The sequence below is a fragment of the Carcharhinus amblyrhynchos genome, unplaced genomic scaffold (genome assembly GCF_965287045.1).
Source record: "Carcharhinus amblyrhynchos unplaced genomic scaffold, sCarAmb.v2.hapA scaffold_38, whole genome shotgun sequence".
NCBI lineage: Eukaryota > Metazoa > Chordata > Chondrichthyes > Carcharhiniformes > Carcharhinidae > Carcharhinus > Carcharhinus amblyrhynchos.
Window position 1 is genome coordinate 7,401,693 of NW_027649779.1, and position 27,484 is coordinate 7,429,176.

At 46.7% G+C, this 27,484-nt stretch overlaps 2 protein-coding genes across 2 annotated transcripts in view; one reads left to right on the forward strand and one right to left on the reverse strand.

The window, feature by feature from the left end:
• Positions 1 to 1,831: 1,831 nt before the first annotated feature.
• LOC145362442 (uncharacterized) lies at positions 1,832 to 4,038 on the reverse strand. The gene is made up of 2 exons (XM_080218468.1): positions 3,774 to 4,038; positions 1,832 to 2,508 (listed from the first exon to the last, which is right to left on the reverse strand). Exons 1-2 carry the CDS (start codon positions 4,036 to 4,038, stop codon positions 1,832 to 1,834), a joined length of 942 nt encoding a protein of 313 aa, XP_080074594.1.
• A 1,271-nt stretch (positions 4,039 to 5,309) lies between these two features.
• The window catches only part of LOC145362443 (uncharacterized), a 44,514-nt gene continuing 22,339 nt past the window's right edge, over positions 5,310 to 27,484 (forward strand). The window contains exons 1-2 of the mRNA XM_080218469.1: positions 5,310 to 5,367; positions 5,960 to 6,812. Coding sequence (XP_080074595.1) covers positions 5,310 to 5,367; positions 5,960 to 6,812 — 911 coding nt within the window. The remainder of the gene's footprint in view (positions 5,368 to 5,959; positions 6,813 to 27,484) is intronic.

Here is a 27,484-nt window from a genome sequence, read left to right on the forward strand (position 1 = left end):
TCTCCTCCTGTCTGATATAAACCAACCCCACAGTCACTGACACCAATCTCCTCCTGTCTGATACAAACCAACCCCACAGTCACTGACACCAATCTCCTCCTGTCTGATATAAACTAACCCCACAGTCACTGACACCAATCTCCTCCTGTCTGATACAAACCAACCCCACAGTCACTGACACCAATCTCCTCCTGTCTGATATAAACCAACCCCACAGTCACTGACACCAATCTCCTCCTGTCTGATATAAACCAACCCCACAGTCACCGACACCAATCTCCTCCTGTCTGATACAAACCAACCCCAGTCACTGACACCAATCTCCTCCTGTCTGATATAAACTAACCCCACAGTCACCGACACCAATCTCCTCCTGTCTGATATAAACTAACCCCACACTCACTGACACCAATCCCCTCCTGTCTGATATAAACCAACCCCACAGTCACTGACACCAATCTCCTCCTGTCTGATATAAACCAACCCCACAGTCACCGACACCAATCTCCTCCTGTCTGATATAAACTAACCCCACACTCACCGACACCAATCTCCTCCTGTCTGATATAAACCAACCCCACAGTCACCGACACTAATCTCCTCCTGTCTGATACAAACCAACCCCACAGTCACTGACACCAATCTCCTCCTGTCTGATATAAACTAACCCCACAGTCACTGACACCAATCTCCTCCTGTCTGATATAAACCAACCCCACACTCACTGACACCAATCTCCTCCTGTCTGATATAAACTAACCCCACAGTCACCGACACCAATCTCCTCCTGCCTGATATAAACCAACCCCACAGTCACTGACACCAATCTCCTCCTGCCTGATATAAACCAACCCCACACTCACTGACACCAATCTCCTCCTGTCTGATATAAACCAACCCCACAGTCACCGACACCAATCTCCTCCTGTCTGATATAAACCAACCCCACAGTCACCGACACCAATCTCCTCCTGTCTGATACAAACCAACCCCACAGTCACCGACACCAATCCCCTCCTGTCTGATATAAACTAACCCCACAGTCACCGACACCAATCTCCTCCTGCCTGATATAAACCAACCCCACACTCACTGACACCAATCTCCTCCTGTCTGATATAAACCAACCCCACAGTCACCGACACCAATCTCCTCCTGTCTGATATAAACTAACCCCAGTCACTGACACCAATCCCCTCCCCAGTTAATTTGATTTAGTTTACTTGTTGAGTCAAAAAGATTGACACCAAATCCCCTCCTGTCTGATTATAATGTAGCCTCTTTCTCAGAAAGAATATACAAAAGTTAATTATTTCAATTGGACCTGTCTTCATTCTTGAGCTGAGGGGATTTCTGTACCAAACTGGAGGGGTAACATTTGGAGACTCTCAATTCTCCACCAACTCCCATCCCCCTTCTTTCTGGTGGATAATGGAGGTATCACTGTGTATAATGTAGAAGTCAGTAAGAATTATCAGCAAGGATTGATCAGCACTTTCTGATTGGAGATGTTCATTAGTGGAGCCTCTCAGACAGTGATTTGTGGAGCTTGTCCTGAAGATCAATTTAGGATTGAAGTAAAAGTTTAATATTTGTAGCAAAATGATTGCTGGTGGAATTCTCTGAATTCAGGGGAATGATTGCAGACACACACTCTTAAAGGGAGACTAGAGGCCCAAGAACGTAAGCAGCTGATTAACTAGAATCCTAAACTCCAGCCCGTACTATATTTGGTAACATCAGAGAGACAAACTTGAAACGTCAGCATGAACAAGGATCCACCCTGGGTATGATGAACACCAGCAACATCAGTGGAATCCAAACCCTTTAGTCACTTGTGAACTTGCTGGTGTGTCAGCAGATGGGCTAGCTGACTGAATCCCCTCTCACACATTGAACAGGTGAATGGTTTCTCCCGGGTGTGAGTTCGCTGGTGTGTCAGAAGGTTGGATGACGTTGTGAACCCTTTCTCACACATGGAACAAATGAATGGTCTCTCACCAGTGTGAACTCGCTGGTGCGTCAGAAGGTTTGATGAATTAGTGAATCCCTTCTCACACACAGAACAGGTGAATGGCCTCTCCCCACTGTGAACTCGCTGGTGTGTCAGCAGCTGGGATAACTGAGTGAATCCTCTCTCACAAACAGGACAGGTGAATGGCTTCTCTCCAGTATGAACTCTCTGGTGTACCAGAAGCTCAGATGACTGAGTGAATCCCTTCCCACACACACAACAGGGGAACGGTGTCTCCCCTGTGTGAAATCGCTGGTGTCTCAGCAGAGTGGTTGACTGAGTGAAACCCTTCCCACATACGGAGCAGGTGAATGGCTTCTCTCCAGTGTGACTGCGTCGATGAATTTCCAGCAGGGATGGGTATTTGAATCCCTTTCCACAATCCCCACATTTACATGGTTTCTCCACGTTGCCGACATCCTTGTTTCTCTCCAGGTTGGTTGACCAGTTCAAGCTTCGTACACAGTACACGTGGATTCTCTCTGCTTCAAATGTTGCAATATTTTATAGGCTATGCAATTTGTTAAAACAATCTTCCTTCACATTCAAAGACCAATGATACTCTCAATTCAATTCACTAAGAATCAATGCTAATGTGATGTTTGGTTTACGTTTCCCATCTCCAAATCCTCTGCTTCTAATAACCTGATGAAGGAGTTTAAAAAGTCATCACTGTCATTATAAGGTAGAAATTCCGAACAGATAGTTCTCTTTTGGTGGAATGTTTTCCACTTTCATTCCCCCAAATTAATTTGATCCTGAATTGATCCTAAATGAAATATTTTCTCCACAAATCCTCAGCTTCTAATATGTTGTCAATGGAGTTTACAAATGTAACCAATGACAGTTACATTTTGAACAAACAATTCAAATCGTATATCCCCATCCCACACACTCTTCCTCCCTGGAAATCCAAATTAAGTTTTGGTATTCTTTTGCGATCCTTTTAACAAAAATAATCAATTTTAACAAAATAACAAATTGAGCATAATTTCATTCATTACTTGTGAAAAACATGAATCTGAATCACTTTGACTGACCAGACAGAATAACAGAAGTTAACAGTAACAGTTACATGGGTATGATGGGTATAGAGGGATATGGGCCAAATGCAGGCAATTGGGAGTAGTTTAAGGGTTTAAACAAAAAGGATGGCATGGACTAGTTGGGCCGAAGGGCCTGTTTCCATGCTGTAAACCCCTATGACTCTAACCTTGTATCCAGAACTGTGTGTGTGGAGATTTTCTCAGAGCAGCCTTAGTCAGCTGGCGTTCACAATGGGTTTGCCTCCAGTATCAGGGACCCAGGTTCAATTCCCAGCTTGTGGAGTTTGCACTTTCCCCCTATGTTTACGTGGGTTTCCTCGGGTAGTCCGGTTTCCTCCCAGTCCAAAGGTTTGCAAGTTAGCTTGATTGCCCATGTTAAATTGACCTTAGTGTCAGGGGGATTAGCAGAGTAAATGTGTGGGGTTATGGGAATAGGGCCTACATGGGATTGAGGACAGTGCAGACTCAATGGCCTTCTTCTCAATTGTAGGGATCTTATGATTACCATCACTGAATCTAACTTTAAATTGCAGATTGTATTAATTGAAGGGATTTGAAGCCTTATCCCCAGAATAGTGTGCAGTAACACTACCACTAAGTCAGTGTGTCCCCTTCTCTCTTTGCTGGAGATGGTTTGTGGGGAGAAGCCGGAAGCGGCGGATAGTGAGAGTGGAGAATGGTCAGTGTAAACCCCGCCCCCTGCCCGCACTGACCTCTCACCCGATACCTCACAATGCCCAGGGACTGATTGACAGCAGCTCCGGGGCCAATAGGAGGAGAAGAAGAAGATGGACGACTGCGAGGGAACAGCTGGTCCTCCGACCAATCGGAGTGAGTGAGGGGCGGGACTGTGTGAAGCATGCGCAGTGTGGTTAATGGCGATGGAGAGATTCTCGGACCCACCATCAGTAAAGGTGGGAATGGCGGGGCGGAGGACGCGATGGACCAGGCGGGGGTTTGGAAAGGTTTCGTAAACATGTTACGTGAACCGCGGACCCTTAAAAAGAACCTACCGATATCAGAGGATGGTCCTAGCCCTTTGCGCAGAGCAGGGCCTCAGCATTCTCCCAGTTACAGACCCGGGTTAATCAGGGCCATCTTTATTGGGGCATAACAGGAGGGCGCATGCGCGTCCACCATCTTTATCGGGGCATAGCAGCAGGACGCAGGCGCGTCCGCCATATTTGTTTGGGGCGATGGTTTGGAATTGCCAGTGACAGAATGTGAACAACTTGACTATTTAACTGCTGCACCCTTCAACTTCCAATTTCTGACTGATGAGAACAACGATATCAGGGCAGTTGCAATCGTTTATATTCATATTGTGTCTTTAACATAATAAAACAGCCCCAGACAGTTTCTCAGAAGTGACACTTGATACTGAGCCATATTAGGACAGGTGACCAAAGGTTTCGTCAAAGAGGTGGGTTTTAAAGAAAGCAGAAGTGATGGACAGGCAGAGAGATTTAAAGAAGAGATTGCAGAGCTTGTGGCCTGTGCAACTGGAAGGATAGTTTGTAATGGTACAACGATTAAAACTGAGAATGCTCAAGAGGAATTATATTACAGTAGAGATCTCAGAGGAGTGTGAGGCTGGAGAAGATTACTGACACAAGAATGATTGTAACCATGGAGGAAAACAAAGATAAGAACTTTCAAATTCTGATGCTTCTTAAAAGAAATCATTTGTAGATCAGCAAGCATAGGGGCGATGGGTGAACATGATTTGGTGTGAGTAAGCATATGAGCAGTTTAGGATGGTTTGGAGGGGGTTGCTTAATGTTGGAAGCCAGTTGAAACTGTATTGAAATTGTTTAGTCTAGAGGTAAGAAAAGAATGGATGATGGTTTCTGCAGCAACATGGTGGCACAGTGGTTAGCACTGCTGCCTTACGGTGCCAGGGACCTGGGTTCAATTCCCAGCATGAATCACTGTCTGTTGGAGTCTTCACATTCTCCCCGTGTCTGTGTCGGTTTCCTCCCATACTCCAAAAGTATGTGGGTTAGGTTGGTTGGCTATGCTAAGTTGCCCCTTAGTGTCAGGGTAAATACATGGGGCTATGGGGATAGAGCCTAGGTGGGATTGTTGTTGGTGTGGGCTTTATGGGCCAAAAGGCCTCCTTCTGCATTGCAGAGATTCTTTGGTTGACTGAGGCTAAGGCAGAGTTGGGGGATGTTACTGAGGTGGAAGTAGATAATTTTGGCGATGATGTGGATATGTGGTCTAAAAGTCTTCTCAAGTAAGACATCATGGTTGTGAACAACTTAGTTCAGCTTCAGACATTTAACATGGAGAGGGTGAAGTCAGGTGTGAGGGTGGTGAAGTTTGTAGTGGGGACTGTAGACAGTAACTCCAGTCTTCCTGATATTTAAATGCTGGAAACTTCTGTAATTGATGTCAGACAACTCCGGATGTTGTATGAGTTGGACAGGAATTAGAAGGTGATGATCTTCACATGCACCTACTACCCTGGTCCAGCTAATGGTGGAGGTTGAGAGAGTGGGAGATTCTGTCAGAGTTCTGGTCAGGATGTAGATGTAGAGAAACCCCCTCCTTCACCCTCTGCTTCTTCCACCTCCCTCTCACCCCTCCAGTAGATATTGGTTTATGTGTCAGTCCAGACCAGGTGGCAGGTTTCCTTCCCTGAAGCACATGAGCGAATCAGTTGGGTTTTTATGACGATCCAGCAGCTTTCATGGTCACTTTTTCTTAATGCCAGCCCCACAAGTGACCCCATTCATTCAACCCAATTTCACAACCTGTTTTTGTGTGTTCTCTCTCAGTCACATTTTTTCTGTTTTAAATCAGTTTCATCGTTTCTTAGAAGATTAGGATTTGCAGTTGGGAAACTGAAACTAAACTCCACATCAGGATCTCACAGAGTCGCCTAATTTTTCGTAATCGGAATATCATTGGATTTTGGACATGGATGGAAAAAGCACCGTTCACAGTGAGGAGAAACCATACTCGTGTTCTGTGTGTGGACAAGGCTTCAACCAGTCATCTGGCCTGTTAAAACATAAATGCAGTCATGATGGGGAGAAGCTGTGGAAATGTGGGGTCTGTGGGAAGGGATTCAATTACCCATCCCAGCTGGAAACCCATCAGCGTGGCCACACCGGGGAGAGGCCATTCACCTGCTCGGACTGCAGGAAGGGATTCACTAAGTTATCCACCCTGCAAAATCACCAGCGCACACACACTGGGCAGAGGCCATTCACCTGCTCTGACTGTGGGAAGGGATTCACTCAGTCATCCACCCTGATTAAACACAAACTAATTCACACTGGGGAGAGACCATTCACCTGCCCTGTGTGTGGGATGGGATTCACTCAATCATCCACGCTGCTGACCCACCAGCGAGTTCACACCAGGGAGAAGCGATTCACCTGCTCTGAGTGCGGAAAGGGATTCACTCACAAATCCACCCTGCTGACACACCGGCAAATTCACACCAGGCAGAGACCATTCACCTGCTCCCAGTGTGGGAAGGGATTTGTTAATTCATCCATCCTAATTACACACCAAAGAGGTCACACTGATGAGAGACCGTTTAAGTGTCTGGACTGTGGGAAATGTTTTAAAACCTCTCAGGAGCTGGTGTCCCATCAACAAGTTCACACTGATGAGAAACCATTCAGATGCTCTCACTGTGGGACTGGGTTCAGGCGATCATCTCATCTCACTGTACATCAGCGGGTTCACACCGGGGAGAGACCATTCACCTGCTCCAAGTGTGGGAAGAGATTGTCGTGGTTCCCCAAGACGACAACTTATTTAACCCGATTGAAACAGAGAGTCTGAGTTGTAATCCTCCAAGCAATGGACTTTATTTCCAGTACAACAGAAATAAAGCCGGGATGTCCGGAACACTCCATCGAGCCATCGGCTTACAGTCTTTTTAAGCACATTTCAGCTCCATACCTCAAGATCCTTATCTCGCTTTTACGACCCACTGACCCTTTATCTGTCTTGCTTGAGATTGATCACCCCCTGTTTCCTCTCTTTTCTTCTTGAAACCATGGTGGTTATATCCCTTGCTTTTATCTTTACGACTCTGCTTGTACACTAATAGTGGTTTAGCTGACTTAGGCCGAATGTGAAGAAAACATGCTCACTTTATTACTTTCGTTTTATTACGGTCAATCTCAAGCTGGACAGATGGGTTGTGTCCATTGTCCCCTAAGGGACTATTGGCTGCATTTGCTAGTAAGTAACTGCTATACTGCTGCTCTGGGCCTCCTGCTTTGATCACATTTACTACACTTGATTATATTAGGTTACAAATCAGCTATACTTGATTACCCATCCTACCCATCCTAATTCTACTTCAAGGAAGACATTCTAATACTATCCTTGCTTCCGTATTTCATATCCAGTTTAGGCACAATTATTCAGTACAAATTCTCTACGTACTAACATGCTTACATATTGAGTACAAATTTCCTTACATATCCCCCCTTTGAGACTATCCCCTAGTCTCATTCCAATTATCAAGGCCATCGCAGATAGTCCCCCTGTTTGACCCCGTTCACATGCACATATTTAATTACACTTGTAGGCAACGTGGGGGAGCCGAGTATTTTGGTCAGGGATTAATGTCCCCATTCTAGTCTTATCATGGCCTGTCTAGCAAAAGTCCGAATTTTTAGGTTGCTCCCCCAGATTGCCTGCTCCTAACAGTCATCAGCCAAAAACCTTCCCACCCTTGTCTAGGGAAGGGAAAAAGACTGATTCCTGTGTACAGGCTAAGTCTCTTGGTCTCCGTAGGCATCGGTGAGGTTGTAGAACGATCCTCCACTAGTGCAGCTATTTCGCAAATTGACAAGTTTCAATTTCAACCAGGGTCATTGTGAATTCATCCAGCGGGGGCAGTTCAATGTTTCCCCATTCCTTAGTTGTTCCTCCCGAACGTGGGTTGCCTGTTACTTGTGTCACCATTTGTCGCACTGCCAATCTGGCAAGGAGGGATCTCAAGACAGGTAAAAAACAGCAAAATATTAATCCCAGGATGGTTATTGTCATGGCTGTCACAACTCCAGCTTTAGCAAACCAGGCCCCCCATCTTCCTAACATATTGTCCAGCCAATTCCATACCCCATGCCCGAACCCAGCATTCTCCTTCACCTCTCTCCTGAGATTTTTCAGCTTATTCATGGCCTGTGTGAATGACCCCTCTGGGTCAGTGTTATTAGGGATAAATGTGCAACACTGGTCCCCAAACATAACACACACTCCTCCTTTTTCTGCCAGAAGCCAATCTAATGCCTGTCGATTCTGCCAGGCCATTTTGCTAGTCGCGTCCAGCTGCTCTCCCAATGCCTCCAGGGCATCATTTGTATGATTGATAAACCTCTGTTGATTATAGTAGATGTAATTAATCCATTCACTATTCTTGCTGGGTGTGATCCACACAAAAATAGATTCAAATCCAGCAGCTATCTCATTTCTTGCCTTAAACTCATTAGGAATGCCTCGAGGCTGTCCAATCGCGTCCAGCTTTACCTCAGGGTCAGGGGTATATGCTCTCTTAACCTTTCGGGATTTGATTTCTTCTTTTACTGGCAATATTACAGTGCTCTGGGCTAACATAACTCGGGCACACAATCCCTTCCAGTTGGGTGGTAACCGTGCCAACAACCCTTTCTTTGGGCCACAGAACCACCAAAGGTCGGCCAATTGTTTTACCTGTATATCCAGTACCCTCGGGGGAGGTGGGGTTCCCCCTTTCTGTGGGACATACAAGCTACGAATATCAGTCACATCCCATATCCTCTCACATCTTCCAGTATATTCCCCTAAATCGGTTCCCTTACTATCCTCTCTCCAGTAACAATCTTGGACCTGTAAATCAGGGTCTATCCGCCACTGGTCAGGGGTCTCATCCATCGTTATTCGTGGCCACTGCGGGCACCTTGAAGCTACGTTATATGTGCCATTCCCTACTCCGGCATATAAAATGCAGTGGTACTGGCACACTGGCATTTTCCCCTTACAAAGATCATCGCATGAGGTTCCCGTGCAGTTTACCATTTGTACAGTAATTGTCTGGTTTCCTACAGTGTAAGTGTACGGGTAGGTCGTATATGTTTTCCTGCAGTTTTCTTGTTTCCAATTCTGTTGCCAGATTCTACATTCCCCTGATCCCCATGGTATATCGATTACTTGAATGCGGGGACTCTCTGATGCGCATACCACGCACTCTTTCCCATCAGTGTTCTTCCAGCCCGTATACTCAGCCCACTTCCACCATTTGTTTCTCTGCGCTTTCTCCCAAATAGTATTTGTGCTCACTGATCGCTTGTGTCTTACTTGTTTTATTCCCCTATCTCCCCGATTCTGCATATCTATGCTCTCTACACTCCATTTTCCTTTACTGTGGGTCAAGGAAGTCCCGGAGGGAAATAGTTTCCAAATCCCAGGTGGGGAAAGAGGCCCCTTCCCCTTCCCCACCTCCCTTGGTGCTTTGGCTAACAAGTCCAGGCTGGACACTTGCATCATCAGCCAGCTCATGCACAGAACCACTTTCACCATCCTCCGCTCCTTTTTTTCTGTTTTGGCTCTGTCTCTGTTCCCCAAGATTCCCCCTGTGTAGTTCTACTTCTTCCTCACTGCTACTCAAATCCAGATGATGGATGTTTTCAACCTCCCTTCTCTCCCCTGCCCCTGGTACCGTTCTGGTGCAATGGTTTAAGTGATACCACAATGTACTGCCTTCTACTTGTATCGCCGTGGGAGAAACTTTGGTCACTTCAAACGGTCCCTCTCGCCTCGGTTCGTTCCAACGCCTTCGAAACTTCCTGATGTATACTCGATCTCCAGGTTTGATCTGGTGTTCTGCTGCAGGACTCTCCTCTTCCTTGGCTTTTTCCTGTTCAAATATAGTTCTATGTATAATAGTTAATTGCTGTATATACTCTCTTGTGTCCTGATCTAAGCACTCCAATGAGGGGCCCCCTGCCCCCCTGATCTTTGGTACCGGCATTACTCTTCCTGTCATCATTTCGTGCGGACTCAAATGTGTGATTCTGTTTTCCTGACTTCTGTACTGCATTAAAGCCAATGGCAGAGCATCTATCCAGTTTTTCCCTGTCTCGCTGCAAATCTTACTTATTTTAGCCTTAAGAGTTCCGTTTGCCCTCTCCACCATTCCCTGGGACTGAGGATGATACACACATCCAAATTTCTGCTTTATCCGTAATGCTGAGAGAGTCTCTCTCAGCACCCTTCCGATAAAAGCAGACCCATTGTCGGAACTTAATTGCATGGGTATGCCAAACCTTGGGATAATTTCTTTTGACAGGAAGTTAATTACCGTTCCAGATCCTTGATCTTTGGATGGCGTTGCTTCTATCCATCTACTGAATCTGTCAATAATCACCAGCATATATCTTTTCCCTCTTACCACCTTTCCCATATCCACATAATCCATGCATAAGTGTTTGAAGGGTCCTTCGGGAATGGGTATGTGCCCTATTGGGGCAGTAATGCCCTTTCTGATATTATTCTGAGCACACACCTCACACTGACTTAGTATGTAATCAATTGAGTTCTGTAGATATGGGGACCAAAATCCTTCTTTTTTGATCTTTCTGGTCACTTCCCCCCTTGCGCAGTGATCAACCCCATGTGCTTCGCTGATTAGTACGGTTAGTAGCGGTGTGGGTGCTATGATCAACCCCTCCCCATTTCTCCATATTTTATCTTGCTGTCCCTGCAAGGCTCCCCTATCCTTCCACATTGTCTGTTCAGCCACAGAGGCTTCTTTCTGCGCTTGGGCTACATCTTCTAATGTAATTTGGGGTTCGATGTTTCCCTGACCTGGCCCTGGATGCGATCTTGCTATTTCTACCGGGGCTATCGTAGCTTCGGCACATCCTGATGCCTCTTTAGCTGCTTTATCGGCTTTGGAGTTTCCCTGTGTAATGCTATCTGTTCCCTTTTTATGTGCCTGACACTTGATTATAGCTAGTTCTCTTGGATTCATCATGGCCCGTATTAATGTTCTGATTTGACCTTCGTGTAGTATTGGTCCTCCTCCGCTTTTCATAAATCCCCTTTGCCTCCATATTGCCCCAAATAGGTGACAGACCCCGTGGGCATAGGCTGAATCAGTATAAATCTCCACCGCTTCCCCGTTTGCTAACTCACATGCTCTGGTCAATGCCTTAAGCTCCGCCAACTGAGCTGAGCATGGCTGCTCACATTCTTTCGCCTCTATCACCTCAAATGTGTCCCCCTTCTGTTCAACTATTGCATAACCAGCGTGATTTCCTATATGATCCCTATAGCACGAACCATCAACATACAGAGTTCGCTTCCCTGCTGTGTCTAATCTATCAGCCTTCAGGTCTTTCCTCAGTTTCATATATGCTCTTGTCTCTCTGATGCACTCATGCTCCTCTCCCTCATGTGGCAATGGCATATAATCAGCTGGGTTGACCCTATTACACTTCACTATCGTAATGTCAGGGAATGTGGTCAACATTTGAAAGTGATGAATTCTTGACGGCGTCAGGACAAATTTCCCTTTTTCAATCAATTCAGCTACCTTGTGGTATACATGTATGTTTATCGGATACCCCATTGTGACTGTGGCTGCTTTTTCGTATGCCCACCAAGCTGCTGCCAGACCTTGATAGCAAGGAGGATACCCCATTGCTACGTCGTCTAGCTTGGTGCTGTAATATGCTACAGCCTGCCTTCGTCTGCCCTTGCAATTCTCCTGCATTAACACTGCTGTAGCAAACCCTGCTTCTCTGTTACTCACAAATAAGTCAAAAGGTTTGTCATAGATTGGTAAAGCCAATGCTGGTGCCTGTGCCATTTCTTTCTTTATATTCTCAAATGCTTCTGAAGCATCTTTGTCCCATTTTAGTTTGGCTTTTAATTCTTCACACCCTGCCTCCTTCATTATCTTTCGTAGTGCCTGTGTTTTTTCTGCATAGCTTTCCACCCATTCAGAACTGAATCCTGTCATTCCCAAAAATGTCATCATTTGCCCCACCGTCTGTGGTTTCGGAACTTTTAGTACTGCTTCTATTTGCTGTGAAGCTATCCCCTTGTGCCCTGCTGATATCTCTCTCCCCAAGTATTCTACTTTTTCCTGGCACAACTGCAGCTTTTTCCTGGATACTTTATGACCCCCTTCTGCTAATCTTTCCAATAGTTTTAAACTGTCCTTCCTGCATTGCTCTCTTGTCTCTGCGCATAATAATAAATCATCCACATACTGTATTAATGTTCCTTCCAACTGTATCCCCTCCAAATCTGCCCTCAACACCTGGTTGAATGCATGTGGGGAATGCTTGAATCCTTGGGGCATCCTGTTATACGTGTATTGTTTCCCTTCAAATGTAAATGCAAAGAGATACTGGCTTTCTTGAGCTAGCGGCACGCTAAAAAATGCTGAGCATAGGTCTACTACAGTGAACCATCTGCTTTCAGGCGGTATATTAGTCAACAGGGTGTAGGGGTTGGGAACCTCTACTGGCATGTCTTCCACTACCTCATTTACTGCCCTCAAGTCATGCACCAATCTCCATTTTTCCCCGTCCGCCTTTTTTACCGGTAGCAGTGGTGTATTACACTTGCTCCGAGTTTCCTTTAATACCCCTGCTTCTATCAGTCCCCTAATTGTTCCTCTAATTCCTTCAATTGCTTCTGCCTTAATCGGATACTGTGGTCTGTAAGGTCCTTGTCGTCCGGTCTTTAGTCTAACTTCCACTGGATTAGCATTTTTAACCCTCCCTACATCAGTGTCCTGTCTGGACCACAACTCCTGTGGGAGGGAATTCAAATCCTTTTCTAAGCTCTCTCTCCACTCCTGCTCCTGCTTCTCAATCTCTGCCTCTATTTTTACCTGTTTTGTTTTCCCAATCATTTTAACATCCACGATTATCTTCAACATTTGTCCATTACTGGACGTCCAAATATCTACGTTTTCTGTCTGAACAAATTCTAATTCCCGTGCCCTCAGTACCATTGGTCCTAGATCTTTTGATCTGTGTCCCGGATTCACTTTTAATGTAACATGTGGTTCCGACCCAGATACAGAGAACCATTTGTTAACCCATTCATTCCTCACAACCGTGAGGGCCGCTCCCTCTGGGCCAACTAAAATACTTTCCGACCTTATCTCCTGTTCTCGTCCTGCCTCCTTTTCCCATTTCTCCTGTATCTCGGGTTTCTGTTCTTCATCAAATATCATTGTGCTGTGTAGTTCTGTCCTTGGCCATTCGGCCTGTGGAATCCAAGTATCTATCAGCTCTCCCCAAACTTCCCATACCTGTTTTTTAACTTGCTCCTCTATGTCTCCCAACCAGTACACATTAACCCCTTCCTTCCCTGGCACTCCGAGTAAATACACTCCCATCAAATCAATTCCTTGTTCTGTACATTCTAATTTTAATCCTAAACCTAAGATTGCATCTCTTCCTAATAAATTTAATGGCGTTCTATCACACACTAATATAGGTACATGAGTAGTTTTGCTTCCAATGGTGACAGGTACCGGCGTTGTCATCTGAGTTAACGTTACTTTCCCCGAGAACCCCACAGTTTTCACAAACTGGTTTGATAATGGTAGGTGATTCGCATATTTTGTTTGTATGCACGTACACGTGGCGCCGGTGTCTATCATCATGGGGACCTCAACCCCTCCTACTCTAACACTAATTATGGGTTCCTGATCTGCTGTATCTGTTATTTGTACGTACTGTCCTACCATTTCAGGGTTCTCAGGGCCCCCCTACAGGGAGCTCTGAAAATTCACAGGTCCCTGCAGCACAGGGGTGTTATTCAATGGCATTTGCTGGCCTATCTGCTGCTGGTTTTCTCCCTGCCTGTAAGAGTTCTGTGGGCAGTTTCTTTTTATATGTCCTGCTTCCCCGCACCCCCAGCATACGCCTGGAGGGCCAGGCGGCGGTCCCTGCCTTAGAAGCTGCTGATTTCCCTGTCCCTGTCCTCTCTGATTCTGATAGGGTGGCCTACCACCTCCGTGTCCTTTCCCATTTCTATTCCAGTCAGTCTGATTTTGTGAAGCATAAGGGTGTTGATAATTTAAGCCATAGCCTCCTGGGTTCATGGACAGCGGGAAGGCAGAAATGTTATAGGTTATGATGGGCTGGCCTCCATCTCCGTTTCTCCCTAGCATCGGTGCAGGTATTTCCTCTGTCTTTTGGTTCACCACCATCGGTGCTATTTTCTTGAGTGTGGGGTCTTCTTTCACTTTCAGCTTTTCCTTACTTTTAATTTCTTCCAGCTGGGCTTGCAGGAGTTTGCGTTGTATCTCCTTCAACTGTTTGTCTGCATTTTTTCCTCCCTGCGGTGTCTCTCCACTGCATGGGCAACATAATCCACAAACTCTCGGTAGTTTTTCGAATCCAGGCCCACCACTTCTTCCAGTCTTGCCTTAGCTGAAGTCGGCAGGCCTGCTAGGATTGCGGCTCGGAACAGGGAGTTGGTCAGCGGGTCTGTTAGAATGTCCCTCTCCGTGTCCCTTCTCCACCTTCTTAATTGGTTTTCTATGTACACGGCCGCATTCTCTTCCTCACCCAACGGTTCCCCTCTCAGAGTTTTTATATCCATCCGATTGGGGTACATATCCCGTAGTGCTTGCCAAATGTCGTGGCGGTATGGGTCCATTAGTGTTCCATCCACATCCGGGTCATAGGCTGCGGTCGGGATGCCAGCACGTCTCATTACTTCAGCCATTTGGTCCATTCCTAACACTTTTGTCAGGAGAGCTTTGATGTCACCCAGCGCTATCCTCTTTCCCATCATTCCAGCCTCCAGCTGTCCAATCCACCTCCCGGCTCCGTCCAAAATATTGGGTAATTCGTTAATTAAATTAGGCAAGTCCTGACCTGACCAAGGGATATATTGCAGTCTGCCACCCTTCAGAATCACCGGGAACATCCCTTTCTCCCTTCGTTCCTCGGCTGGATATTTTACAGGTTGGTGTCTTTTCCGCATTGATTTTCTTCGTCCCCTTAACACTGACTGTCTCTCCTCCTCTTCACTACTTTCTTCTGTCCCTCCTTCCATTCTTTCTCTCTCTGGGTGCTTCCATGTCCATGCTCCCATATTTTCGTTCGTCTCCCCATCTCTGGATTTCCCAGCATTTTTCCTCTCTGTTTCTTTCTTTCTCTTTTTCCTCTTTCCTCACTCCGACTCTCTTTCCTTCTATCTTTTCTTGTGATATCTCACTTTCACATTCGTGGAGATCCTCTCTCATTTTCTGCTCGCATTCTTTTCTGGCCCCAGTCCCTCTTCTTTCGTGCCTCTTGTCTCCTTCTCCTTCTGTTATCTTTTTTGCCCATTCAAAAAGTTCTACCGCGTTTACTTCTGCCTCTAACTGCCTCCTCCTTTGAATTAACCCATCCAGGTTTTCTTCTATCCTCTTAGTCTCTTCCTCAATACCTTGTCTCCTTTCATCCTCCTTCTGTGCCCACTGTTCCTTTGTCATTTGCTTCACGTCAAAATCTCCCTCAAAATTCATTGTGCCTGATATAACTGGGTACAGTCCTACGGGATTTGACCCTTCCAGGTATGGGGGTGGGGCTACGTTTGGGTCTTCCAGTTCCTTTTTTTCCTGAGCTTGGACTGGCATTTGCATCCTACCCCTCCCCCATGCCCTTCTTCTCTCTCTCCCTTCTTCTTCGAACAACGCCAATATCTCTAACTCCTTTTCTCGCTTCTCCCTTCTTTTGCTCGATCTATCCTTGATTTTATAGTTCTTTATCATTCCCTTCTGATCCTCACACCTCTCTATGCACCAGGTGCCTTCCTCCGGCCACTGTGTATTTGTCTTACTTGTTCTTTTAGCCCATTTTTTAGAGATATGTGCTATATCCCCTCTGAGGGCTGGGAACTTGTCCCCTAGTATTTCCACTGGTGTTTTAGCTTTGCTTGCCATTATTTGTACTCTCGTCTCGCTGCCGTGATCTTTATTGCTTAATTCGTCAGAGTTTGGTATTATAGTTATTATCACTCGGTGTACTGTTTTTCCAGGCTCGGTCCCCCGTTCACTTATCCCTTGCGACTCCCCTGCCAGTATTTGTAACTCTAACCGGGGTTCCGATATCCACTTCCCCGTAGCCCCCTGTCCTGGCACTATCTTTCTTTACTCCGGCGATCTCTCAGACAGATTCTTTCTTACTCTCATCTGAACATCACATCCCAGGCATCCTTTTCTAGCCTTTACACTCACTTCAAACTTCTGAGCTTCGCATAGGGGGCTACCCCTCTTAACAACTGGTCTAAGGCTGGGTGTAAAGACAGACACCTCCTTATTTGCACGTGCTCAGCTCAGACCTCTCACACACTCTCACACTCTTTCATCACAGATGAGCACCTACTGTACTTTGATTCACTCCCTTAAATTCGGTAATCTATTCCGGAGCTCCGGTTGTGGCCATTCAACCGGACCCATAAACAGATCCCAGGTTTCAGCACCAATTCTTGTAGGTAAAGATACCTCTGAGACTAATTGTGAGTCAAAGTACAGCAGTTTAATTAACTAAAGCCTGATTCAGAAAATCCAAAATAAGATTTATTTTTATCACCATTAAATATCCTCACTAAATCAAGACCCTTGCACCTTCTTACAATTCTGGTACAATAAAACAAAACATCACTTGGAACACAGATGCACGAAGAAATACTGAAAGCATTCTAATGTGCAATCTACATGTTTAATTATTTCTACAGCTCTGCCTTTGTAACCAACACAGGCAAGTACAAAATCAAATCTACTGTGTGCCTAAATGGTTAACTCTCCTTACAACTTTAAGATGCAATGTAATGCCACCTTTCCCACTTGGCAGAATTCAAATCTCTGTCCGATCCCTGCATAATTTAGTAAACTTAAAGCAATTCACTTTGATTGGCTATACCTATTACATCACCTGAGGGTCTCAATTACACAGTTCCACCCTCCCTCTCTCTCTCTCTCTCTCTGTACCATACAGAGCCAGCCTGCTTGTCTCTTTTTTTAACCCTTTACTGGTGGGAGCTCACTGGCCTCTAATAAATTTGATGGGTGTCTCATGTCGTGACAAATCCCCTTCTCTCTCAAACAGTCATATAGTCATGCACAATTCCAAATACATAACTGCTATTAGCGTTCACCCCGCACCTCAGTAAAAGCCTATGTCAGGGTTCCCAGTTCCATTGACATACTTCTCTCTACTCTTTCTGCTCCCTCATCACATAACCTCCCCTTAGTTTTAACTACCGTATTAGGTAAGAGAGCAATCTCTCACAGATCTCTCTCCCTCTCGGTTGACGTCTTTTCCCCGAGGTCCTGGGTAGGTTCGGACTGGCAGGCCTTCCTACACTTACTCTCCTTGGGCAAGTCGTAACCTGGAATCCCGCTCCAAACCGCTTGACTTAACCTAGTTGCATCGATTAGCGTTCGGTTCTTTTTGCGTCGCACTTTTTACCCATTCACAGACAACACAGTATTCGCAGCGCGCTTTGCATGCAAAACTCTACCCTTCAGATCAGACTCAGTCTCTCAAAATGTTTTTCCCAATTTAGTTTTACCTATGCAGGATGTTCTTTGGGTTGGGGAGATCCAGGACCAGCAGAGAGCCGGGTGCGCCGGGCCTCGAGATCCCTTTTTCCGACAACAAGGATTTACATGCAATATAAGTCTGCTCACCTTGCTGTCAGAATGCCGGCTTTGGGATGTCCAGCCCCAGTCGGACCACCGTCTCCGCTGCTCCTTCCAGATGCTATTTTCTGGGCGATTTCCCACAACACCCTGCTCGCAGCACCAATTTTGTCGTGGTTCCCCAAGACGACAACTTATTTAACCCGATTGAAACAGAGAGTCTGAGTTGTAATCCTCCAAGCAGTAGACTTTATTTTCCAGTACAAGAGAAATAAAGCCGGGAGGTCCGGAACACTCCACAGAGCCCTCGGCTTACAGTCTTTTTATGTACATTTCAGCTCCATATCTCAAGATTCTTATCTCGTCTTTACAATGCGACCTCGTTTAGCCACCATTGTTTCTGTACTGACCCCTTATTTACCTTGCTTGAGATTGGTCACCCATTGTTACGTCTCTTTTCCTCTCGAAACCATGGTAGTTACATCCTTTGCCCTTATCTTTACGACTCTGCTTGTACAACAATAGTGGTTTAGCTGACTTAGGCCGAATGTGAAGAAAAACATGCTCACTTTATTCTTTCCTGCTTGTTACGATCATATATTAAGCTGGACAGCTGTATAGTACCCATTGTCTCCCCAAGTGACTGCTGTTTGCATTTGCTAATAAGTAACTGCTATACTACTTCTCTGGGTCTCCTGCTCTGATCACATTTGCTACACTTGATTATATTAGGTTACTTACTTATCAACTATACTTGATTACCCATCCCAATTCTACTTACCCATCCTAATTCTACTTCAAGGAAGACACTCTAATACTATCCGTGATTCCGTATTTCATACCCAGTTTAGGTACAATTGTTCAGTACAAATTCTCTAAGTACTAACATGCTTACATATTGAGTACAAATTTCCTTACAATACATGGATTTGGGCCGGTATGTGTGGGAGTTTGCGCATTCTCCCTGTGCTTGCATGGGTTTTCTCCGGTTTCCTCCCACACCCCAAAGATGTGCTCTTAGGTTGATTGGTGTAACAAATTGTCCCTAAATTAGTCTCCCCTCAATCTGGAGTGCCATAAGCATAGACGTGGGTCATGGGTGGAAGAGTGAACTCACAATGTTAAAATGGCAGCACGGGCTCGTTGGGTCTGTTTCCCGTGCTGTGTTGTTCTTTGACCCAAGCACAGGAATAGAACCCAGGACCCTGGAGCTATGAAGCAGCAGTGCTAACCACTGTGCTGCTGTGCAACCCTATTTGGATGGGAGATGGTATAGATGAGAGATGGGATGGTATAGAATTTCTCTGTCCCTCCAGTGTTTTTGCCGATCCTTGCACCCCTCCCAGACACTCCTATCGATATTTCATCTTTCAACAAAATGTGGGAGAAAACCCCAGTGTGAATTGTTGTCAATTTAATTTGGAAAGAGAGGGAGAGGTGTGGATCCCATTCCCCACACACGCTCCTGCAGTCCTCACCCACAACATTTATTTAACCTGGCCCTCACCAGGTTGTGTGTGTGTGTGTGGGATGTTGCTGTGTACACAGGTGGGTCCAGCTCCCTATTCCTCGCACTGTGACCATGAGCGGAACTTTAAACAGAAAGCACTGAGGGGAAGGAGAGAAGGGTTGGGGAGGGGGACGGAGAGAAGGGTTGGGGAGGGGGACGGAGAGAAGGGTTGGGGAGGGGGACGGAGAGAAGGGTTGGGGAGGGGGACGGAGAGAAGGGTTGGGGAGGGGGACGGAGAGAAGGGTTGGGGAGGGGGACGGAGAGAAGGGTTGGGGAGGGGGACGGAGAGAAGGGTTGGGGAGGGGGACGGAGAGAAGGGTTGGGGAGGGGGACGGAGAGAAGGGTTGGGGAGGGGGACGGAGAGAAGGGTTGGGGAGGGGGACGGAGAGAAGGGTTGGGGAGGGGGACGGAGAGAAGGGTTGGGGAGGGGGACGGAGAGAAGGGTTGGGGAGGGGGACGGAGAGAAGGGTTGGGGAGGGGGACGGAGAGAAGGGTTGGGGAGGGGGACGGAGAGAAGGGTTGGGGAGGGGGACGGAGAGAAGGGTTGGGGAGGGGGACGGAGAGAAGGGTTGGGGAGGGGGACGGAGAGAAGGGTTGGGGAGGGGGAAGGAGAGAAGGGTTGGGGAGGGGGAAGGAGAGAAGGGTTGGGGAGGGGGAAGGAGAGAAGGGTTGGGGAGGGGGAAGGAGAGAAGGGTTGGGGAGGGGGAGGAGGCGGAGAGAGATAGAGAAATGGACGTAGAGCTAAACAGAGAGGGAGTGGAGGGTATGAGGGTCTCAGGAGTATTGGGGGAAAGAGACACAGAGTTTGGGGGGGGTGCCCTTCTCCATCGTGGGACTGCCAGTGGGATCTTGCTGTGCAATTATCTTCATTGAATTTGAATCATTCATTCATTGATTAAGGGAGGGGGGATGTGATTGGGGAATTATAGATATTGATACAACGCTGCACAATTTTGGAACCCCCCCCCCCCCCACACCTGCCAAAAGGATACAACTCGTCTCGTAATCTTAAGTGTGCGTGAGATAGTAGGAAACTACTGGTTTTAGACATAGAATCCCGACATCTAGTCCGTACTGACCACAATCCCACCCAGGCTTTATTCCCGTAACCCTGCACTTTTAACCTGCTGATCCCCCCTGACACTGGGGTCAAATTAACACGGCCAGTCCACCGAACCTGCACATCTTTGGAGTGTGGGAGGAATTGGTAAATTAAAGCAGGATCTAACACTCTCTCTATCAGGAACAACTAACAGCTCTTTCATTTAGACTGGGGGGTGACAACCTTATTAAAACAAGGAACAAACTGAATAAACTCCCCAATAGAATGCTGTTCCAATGACCAAACTCACTCGGGAATAATGAAATAAATCATTCCAGAATAGAGTCACCCTCAAATAATATAATACCAGGTGTCTGTTGGAAGTGTGAACTTTCTTCTGCTGTTTCAGTCTGGAATACTTTCTGAGTTGGTTTGTGTTTGGAGGGTGATGTGATGAAGGTGTATATATTACTGGAGCATTCAGTATCAGACTCTCCCTCCTTCAATCTAAAGAGGCAGCAAGGTCCCTCTTTCCCCATTATTTCCCCCCCGTCCGGGTTTAAACACCTAGAATTCCCTCCCAGTATTCCTGCAATTTGAGTGGCTCGAGGCTGTCACCAACCTTGCAATCTGAATGTAATCGGTTGTGTGTGTGTGTGTGTGTGTTTGAGAGCTTGTGTTAAAATCATTGGTCCAATTCAGAACCTATTTTGCTGCTGGGATTCTGGCTGCTGATTTGGACACAGATGTTATAAAGTTGTCTTCTGCAGCCCGCTTTCTGCAGTTTAAAATCCCAAAGACACAGGCTTTCGAAAGACTCAATACTGGATGGGTTATTTTGATTTTCTCGGCATTTCTTTTCAATATTTACATTGGGCAAACACCAGATTTTTATATGCAACTTCATTACAATATTCGATGGAGGGGGGTGGAACAGAGAGACGGTGGCGAGAGACACGGTGGGGGGGGGGGGGGGGGGGGGAACAGAGAGAGAGAGACAGGGAGGGGGGAGAGAGAGAGAGAGAGAGACGGGAAGAAGTCTGGCGAGAGAGAGGGGAAAATAGGAAGACAGCAAGAGGTGAGGTTTGTGGGGGGTTGCGGTGAGGGGGTGGGAAGAGGCACAGGATCTGGGTGGGGGGGCTGTCTCATGTGGAGAGGGAGAGAGAGGGAGGTGTCTGGTTCCCTTATTTCCCACTCACTTGACCCCAATCCTGACAATATTACTCTGTATCTGGCCTTGTTCAGACTGTGTATGTGGGATCTTGCTGCGCACTCATGCTCTGTGTTTCTTCCCAGGGCTCGGTGGAGGAGGGTTGGGGAAAGAGACAGAGGCTCTGGGGGTGGGGGTGTCCTCCTGCGGGGGGGCGGGATGCAGGTGACTGATAGAAGTGGGAATAAGCTCCTGTGTTTATTCACTGGCCTGTCTCTGGAGTAAAGGCCTCTCCCCCCCAGAATGCTTTGATATGTTTTAATAAATTAAATATCGGGACAGTCACGAGGCATTTGGAAGTTCATTTCATTCGAAAATTGTTCCCATCTTGTCGGGGTTTAATAATGAGGATGTGAAAATGAATGTTCCCCTACCCCTCCCTCAGTGAGATTGTGAATTTCAGCAAGTCCTGGGATCTTGCTGTGCCTTTTATTTACAATCAGCTTTTTTGTTTTGTGTTTAACCAAATTTCACTTCATTTTCTCTTTCCCTCTTCCAAGGAGAATACTTTAGGAAACTTTGACGATGCAGAGAGCGAATAGTTTTGCCGTGAGGAATCCTCGGACAAGAGCTACAACCCGAGAGAAAAATATTAATAAAAATCCCTGTGTCTTTGTCATTCATTTTTATACACAGATAGACTGGTGGGGCTTTTACACTGAGGGTTAGTGGTCTGTGTGTCAGGGGGAGGGGGGGGTTATTCCAAGTGATCCCTGCTCCAATGTAATCCCACAGATTCCAATCCCTCTCCCTGAAGCTCTGTCTGTGTAACTCCCACATCCTCAGAACTGTTTCTCCACATCTTTCCAATCCCTGTCTCTCCCCATCCTTTCCACCTCAGCCTCTCACAATGGCAGCATCTTTCCCTTTTTCTCTCATTCTATCTTTCTCTTCCTGAAACTTCATCAGTCTGTCTTCCCCAAGCTCCCCTTTCTATTCATCTCCACATCTCGCTTTGTATCTCAGCCTCTCTGCTCATCTCTCCCTCTCCGTGGGTCATTTTATCTCAATCACAGCAGCCCCTTCTCCATCTCTCTGTCCCTTTCTATCTATCTCTGCTGCCCTTTGTGACTCATTCTGTCTGAATTACAGTAACACCCTGTCTCCATCCCTATATCTTTTCACAGTAGTTTCACTGAAATGTTAATGTGAGCCTACTTGTGACTAACAAGTAAAATTTTAACTGCTTCTTTCTGTCTCTAGCTATCTGCTTCCCTCTCTCAACCTCTCCCTGATTCCCACCCTCTGAATCATTGCTGCTGTAGACATTCTCCCCATCTCCATATCTGTCTCTTATCTCTCTCTGTCTGTGAATCATTCTGTCTGAATTACAGCAGCATCCTCCCTATCTCCATCTCTCTGCTTCTCTGTCTCCTCTCTCTCTCGTGAGGGACAGGCCAGATCAGAGGTTCACTGTTTTCAAGCAGCGAGGGCCCAGGAACACAGTGGAGGGGAAGGGGCAAAAAAAACTACTGAAAGGGGGAGTTTGTAATACACAGGTAATTAGATAGAGGGGAGGGGTGTGGGGTCTGTTGTACAAGAGGGGGGAAATATTATAACACAGGCTGCCCAGAGTCAGAGGTTATTAGAGAAAGGGAGCAATGGAGGAGAGGGGACGGGGATATTATAACAGTGTCAGGGCAATTCATCATTCCAGCATTTTAAATGGGCAGAGTTTCCACATCCAACTCAACCAGGGGCTGTGTACAGGGGGAGTGGAGGGGGATTGACAGAGTGGAGGGGGGCAGAGGGGTGTCATTCTGTCTAGGGGCTGTTCACAGGGAGGGAGTGGGGGTTTGCTGGAGGGAGGGGAGAAACTTAGAGGGAGATTCAGCAGGACATTGAGGGATTTGGAGGGGGATTGAAGAGGATTTGGGCAGTGGGGGGGGGTGGTACGGCACTGAGAGGAATGGATTCGGTGGGTGGGAGATTTAGAGGGATTGCGGAGATGACGATAGATTCAGCTGGAGTGGGAGAGGGGGAAATTGAGAGGGATTAAAGAGGAGAGTGGAGAGGGATGTGGGGAGAGACTCAGAGGGATTGTGGTGGGGAATTTGAGGGATTCAGGGAGAGTTAAGGGAGGGTCTCATGGATTTAGAGATTCAGCAGTGGGGACTGAGAGGGTGGGAATCAGGGAAAATTGAGAGGATTCAGGAAAGGGAGACATAGAGGGGGTTTTCCCGGGGTCTGACGGATACAGGAGGGACATGGGGGGGGGAACTTAAGCGGATTCAGCAGTGGGGGGGAGGGAATTAAAAGGGGCTCAGCGATTAGAGGGGGTGGGATTTGAGAAGGAGCAGGATATGGGGGCAGAGGGATGTGGTGAGGGGAGCCAATCCGGGGAGATATTCAAGGGGATTCCAGAGGAATCTCAGGGGCTTAGAACTGAGAGCATGTCTGGGTGGGAGAGAGAGAGTTAGTGCAGGAGGGTGAATGTCAGGGTGGAGGGAAAGGGATAGAGGCCGGATGGGATTTTTAGCAGTTTGAGAAGGGGGATTCAGAGAGGGATTTGGGGGGTGGGGCTTGCTTCAGGGTTAGAATTGGGGGCACGTCAAAGGATTCGAGGGGAGAGGTGACGCAGATTTGGAGCTGGGGAGGACTTGAGGGATTTGAGTTTGGGGGATTAGGAGGGACTGGAGGTGGGGGGGGTCATAGGGAGTCTTTAGGGGGTGGTTAAGGAATTGGGACGGGACCTTGGGGGATTCAGAGGGGCTTAGAAGGCTTTGGCAGTGGGTTCTGAGAGATTTTTGGGGGGTGGGCTTCGAGTCAGATTGAAGGAGATTGGGCAGACGAGACAGGGCACTGGTGCGGGAATAGAATGGGATTCAGGATAGGAGAAGGATAGGCTTTGAGGGATTTGGTGGGGGAAGGGGCTGAGGGACCCACTGGGATTCACAGGGGAAGTGGGAATAGAGGGACTGAGAGGAGGGGGGTGTGCTTAGGGATCTAGTGAGGGGAGGGGGTGGAAAAGAGAACAGGGCAGGGAAAAAAATCAGGGGGCGGGGGTAGTGTCCAGGGGAAAAAAAGGAGAACGATAGCGAGAAAGCAAAAAGAAAGCTAGAGAGCGAGAGAAAAATAGAGAGCAGATACAGAGAGAAAGAAAGATTGAGAGGAGGCTGCAAACAGAGAAAAGCAGGGCTGGGTAGGAAAGAGGTACAGACACAAAGTGAAGAGGTTCATACTCACCATCGCACATGTTTCCCCTCGGTGATCTCTCAAACTCCTTCCATCCCCTCTCCCATGGTGGGGGAGACAGATCCTGGGCCAGGGGCTTTGTGCTGGGTAAAGGGGAGTTAAAATCTCAGAGCTGGAACTCCATGACTCACTCACAGAGTTTACCTGATACTTACCAACCCACGTGTAGAGAGAGAGAAAACAATGCACACCCTGCCTTTTTATATCCTCACTGAGTCACACACAAACTGTCCACACCTCCCCAATCAAACCCCATCCAACCACATCTCCTACACCTCACCTGGACACACCTCCTCCAGGTATGGCCCAGTCCAAAACCAACCTGTCTCTGAGTGTGTGGGGGGTGTTGTGTGGGTTACTGAGCACCAGGCAAATGGTTTATCCCAAGGCTCGCTCGCTCTCTCTCTCCCCCACCCCCATCCCCATCCCAGCTTCACATTACCAGTACTGGAGCTGAGAGAAAATTGGGTCAAATTAACTCGCAGTCCTGTATTGCCAGACTGAGAGAGAGAGACAGAGGCCAGTCTAAATGTAGATCATACAACTTGATCATCCAAGACTCCATCAGCTACAGGTTTGCACCCTTTGCTGGTTCTTGCAAAGTTCCCTTCTCCTTAAGTTGCCTGAAGAAATATCTTGCAAAGTCCTTTGTTGTTGCATTTACAATTCCACTTCTGATTTACAATGCAATCTGTCTGTTGTTGTGTGTCTGGGTGATTAAATGTGTCTGCCCTGTGCTTAATGTTCAATGACTCACCAGAAATCAGAACTGCAAAAAAAAACGCTTAGATTTCTTTTAAGAACAGAAGCACTGGCTGGGGGAAGGGAGGGAGAGAATGAGAGTGAAGTTTCTGTCTCATAAATGCTGCAAACCAGCAGCTCTGAAGAGAGACAGAAGCCGGATTTTAAACTCTCTGGGGACTGTGCCCAGGGACACACACACATCTGTAACATATCACTGTGTAATTCAACAATTAATCCAGTTCTCCTGGATTCCTGCTCTGTAATATATCACTGTGTAATCCAACAATTAATCCAGTTCTCCTGGATTCCTGCTCTGTAACATATCACTGTATAATCCAACAATTAATCCAGTTCTCCTGGATTCCTGCTCTGTAACATATCACTGTATAATCCAACAATTAATCCAGTTCTCCTGGATTCCTGCTCTATAATATATCACTGTGTAATCCAACAATTAATCCAGTTCTCCTGGATTTCTGCTCTGTAACATATCACTGTTTAATCCAACAATTAATCCAGTTCTCCTGGATTTCTGCTCTGTAACATGGAATGGAACCCGCTTCTGCTGCGGAGAACACACAAGTAGTCTGACAACACCAGGTTTAAGTCCAACTGATTTATTTGACAGTAAACTCAGCTTTCACGACACATGACAGTGCAGAGTTGCTGAGCAGAGACTGATAGCCAAGTCCACACACATGAGGACGGCCCCAAAAGGGATCTTAGGTTCATGTCGCACTATCTGTAACCCCATGACTTGCCTGAACTTGTGAAATCTCACTAATTGTCCTGTCTGGAAACAATACACATCTCTTTTGCCTGTGCCTGATGCTATCTCCACTCACATTGTCTGCATCTTTAAGACTTGAATAGCAGGTTAGCTGTAAAGATTTGCATTCTAATCAGTATTCTGTAAACTGTGTGTGCCTTCTATATGCTCTGTTTGAGACCAGAACTCTCCACTCACCTGACAAAGGGGCAAACCCTGAAAGCTTACGGGTTTACTATCAAATAGACTTGTTGGACTTTAACGTGGTGTTCTGAGACTTCTTACTGTGTTTAACCCAGTCCAACACCGGTATCTCCACACCATGACACAAGCACATTCACAGACATACAAACACACTCAAAAAAAGGCAGACACACAAATATGATTTCAAGAAGAAATTAGATATAGCTCTTGGTGCTAAAGGGATTGAGGGATATGGGAGAGGGGGGGAATCGGGATATTGAATTTGATGATCAGCGATGATCAAAATGAATGGTGGAGCAGGCTCAAAGGGCTGAATGGCCTCCTCTAGTTTCTATAATCTCACACAAACTCGCACACATACACTATCTCAGACACTCTCACAAACACAGAGACAAATTGAGCCCACAAAGGATTGATATCAATTTCAGTCCAAATAATCTGCTGGGCACTAAAATAATAACAGAAGCAGATCTGAAGCTGGGTGTGTGGATTTTATTGTGAAAAGGGAAAACATATCAATATATCCCCATAGCTCCTGGTGGGAGCGGAATTGATGATTTGTCTGCTGTCTATGATTGAATAAATATTAAACTGGAGAGATTATAAAGTTTGAATTGTAATATCTAATGGTGTAAAGTATCTGGAAGCTGAGTGGATGTAATAAAGGCTAGAATGAGGGTGAAACTGCTGCGCTGAGTGAATGATTCTTGTTGTAGGGAGGGATGGGAGGAGGGAGAGAGGGATGGATGGTGAGAGGAAGGGAGAGTGAGATGGATGGACGGAGAGAGGGACGAATGGGGGTTAATACGAGAAGCTGAAGTTTACATTTGAAGAGGTTCCCAGTGTCCCTGAGCAGCCGAACTGGGGAAGCTTTAGTACAGGCTGTGCTGCTGCTGTTTCCCCTCCAGGCCACCAGGGGTCGCTGTAAGCCTCCCGACTGCTGCTCCTCCCACTTGGCCACTCCGGCCTGTCCAGTGCAACTCACTGGAGCCCTGGGCCATTCTTGCCATCCTGCCAGGTCACAGATACTGAGGACAACAGGAAAGTTTACTTATGAGTCACAAGTCGGCTTACATTCATACTGTAATGAAGTTACTGTGAAAATCCCCTAATCGCCATACTTGTTTGAG

What these genes read in the sequence shown, in the direction of transcription:
- LOC145362442 (XM_080218468.1), bottom strand. Translation starts at nt 4,038, where the DNA reads ATGTTTACGAAACCTTTCCAAACCCCCGCCTGGTCCATCGCGTCCTCC. An exon ending in TGTGAGGTATCGGGTGAGAG is followed by an intron (nt 2,509 to 3,773) that starts GTCAGTGCGGGC and finishes AAAATATTGCAA; the next exon opens with CATTTGAAGCAGAGAGAATC.